The sequence below is a fragment of the Pundamilia nyererei genome, unplaced genomic scaffold (genome assembly GCF_000239375.1).
Source record: "Pundamilia nyererei isolate P.nyererei 1_Seehausen unplaced genomic scaffold, PunNye1.0 scaffold06910, whole genome shotgun sequence".
NCBI lineage: Eukaryota > Metazoa > Chordata > Actinopteri > Cichliformes > Cichlidae > Pundamilia > Pundamilia nyererei.
In genome coordinates, this window is record NW_005194311.1 from 1 (window position 1) to 1,068 (window position 1,068).

The following is a 1,068-nucleotide window of genomic DNA, read 5'->3' on the forward strand; positions in this document are numbered from 1 at the left end:
TGAGAGAGAACCTGTGAAAACATTATAGCCACATTTAAAGTCACATTTAATTGCTGTAATATTCTGAAAACATTTTTTTTGTACGATTGAACCGCACAGTCTGGGTTAAGTGTAATTTAGACAGAAAATAGATATGCTTGAGAATAGTGATTTGGGAAGAAAAACTTGGGATGTCTAAAGACAAAAAAATATTAAATCTATTAAATTATTTTTATATTAATACGAAAATGCACAAAAGTTGTGATCTGTTTTATTTAGGTCCAAACCTTCACAGCAAAACACTAAAAAGTTTCACTGCTATGATTTAATAAATAAGTACCTTGAAGTTTGCAGGGTCCACTCTCAGAGTGAAGGCGTGCAGCTCACTGAGGCTCAGAAGAGCTCCGATCAGATCATCAATTTTGCTGACAGCATCAGTAACTGCAGCCATCACGGTTGCTCCGTGCTTCCTCACCGGGTCAGAACCGGGACTCAGGTCCTTCCAGTGGGAGAAGTAAGTCTTGGTCTGGGGGTACACTGTCAGCATAGGTAAAATGTAGGTTAAGTAAATAGTAGGTAAAAAATGCAGCAGAGGGTCTGTCCAGTTGGGGTCATAGGTTGTAAATCATAAGGCATAATTACCTGGAGACAGCATCACAACCGATGTCCTCCTCCCTGCCAGCCACTTTAGCCCAGAAAGTTTGGACTATGTTCTTGTCCTTTTCGGAAAGGGATGTCATGTTGCCTGTTTTTGTTTTGTTTTTCGCTTTTCCTGATCAGCTCAAACTACGGGGGCTTTTATACATGAAACAAGCAATGGACACACCCGGGCCACCTCAGAGATATGACCACAAGGTTCTGCTCGAGATAAACGCAAGATAAAATTGCGATGGTGGCTCTGAAGACCAGTCCGTAAGCCAGTCTCAAGGCAGTGTTTATTTATTCATTTATTTAATAAATTAATTCAATTAATCCAACTGAATACTAAAAGTTTGCAGTTTTAAAACCCAAAACATAGATTTCCAGTGACAGTGATTGTTGTCTTTGAGTCTGTTGCTGTTCATATTAATGTGGTGCTGAAATAAGTCA

At 39.3% G+C, this 1,068-nt stretch overlaps 1 protein-coding gene across 1 annotated transcript; it reads right to left on the bottom strand.

Annotated features, from left to right (window-relative positions):
• Positions 1–319: 319 nt before the first annotated feature.
• On the bottom strand, positions 320–719 carry LOC102210916 (hemoglobin subunit alpha-like; the record flags this gene model as incomplete). The annotated part of the gene is made up of 2 exons (XM_005755998.1): positions 620–719; positions 320–525 (listed from the first exon to the last, which is right to left on the bottom strand). Coding segments are annotated over exons 1-2 (306 nt in total), but the record flags the coding sequence as incomplete, so codon positions are not given.
• Between the last annotated feature and the right edge of the window lie 349 nt (positions 720–1,068).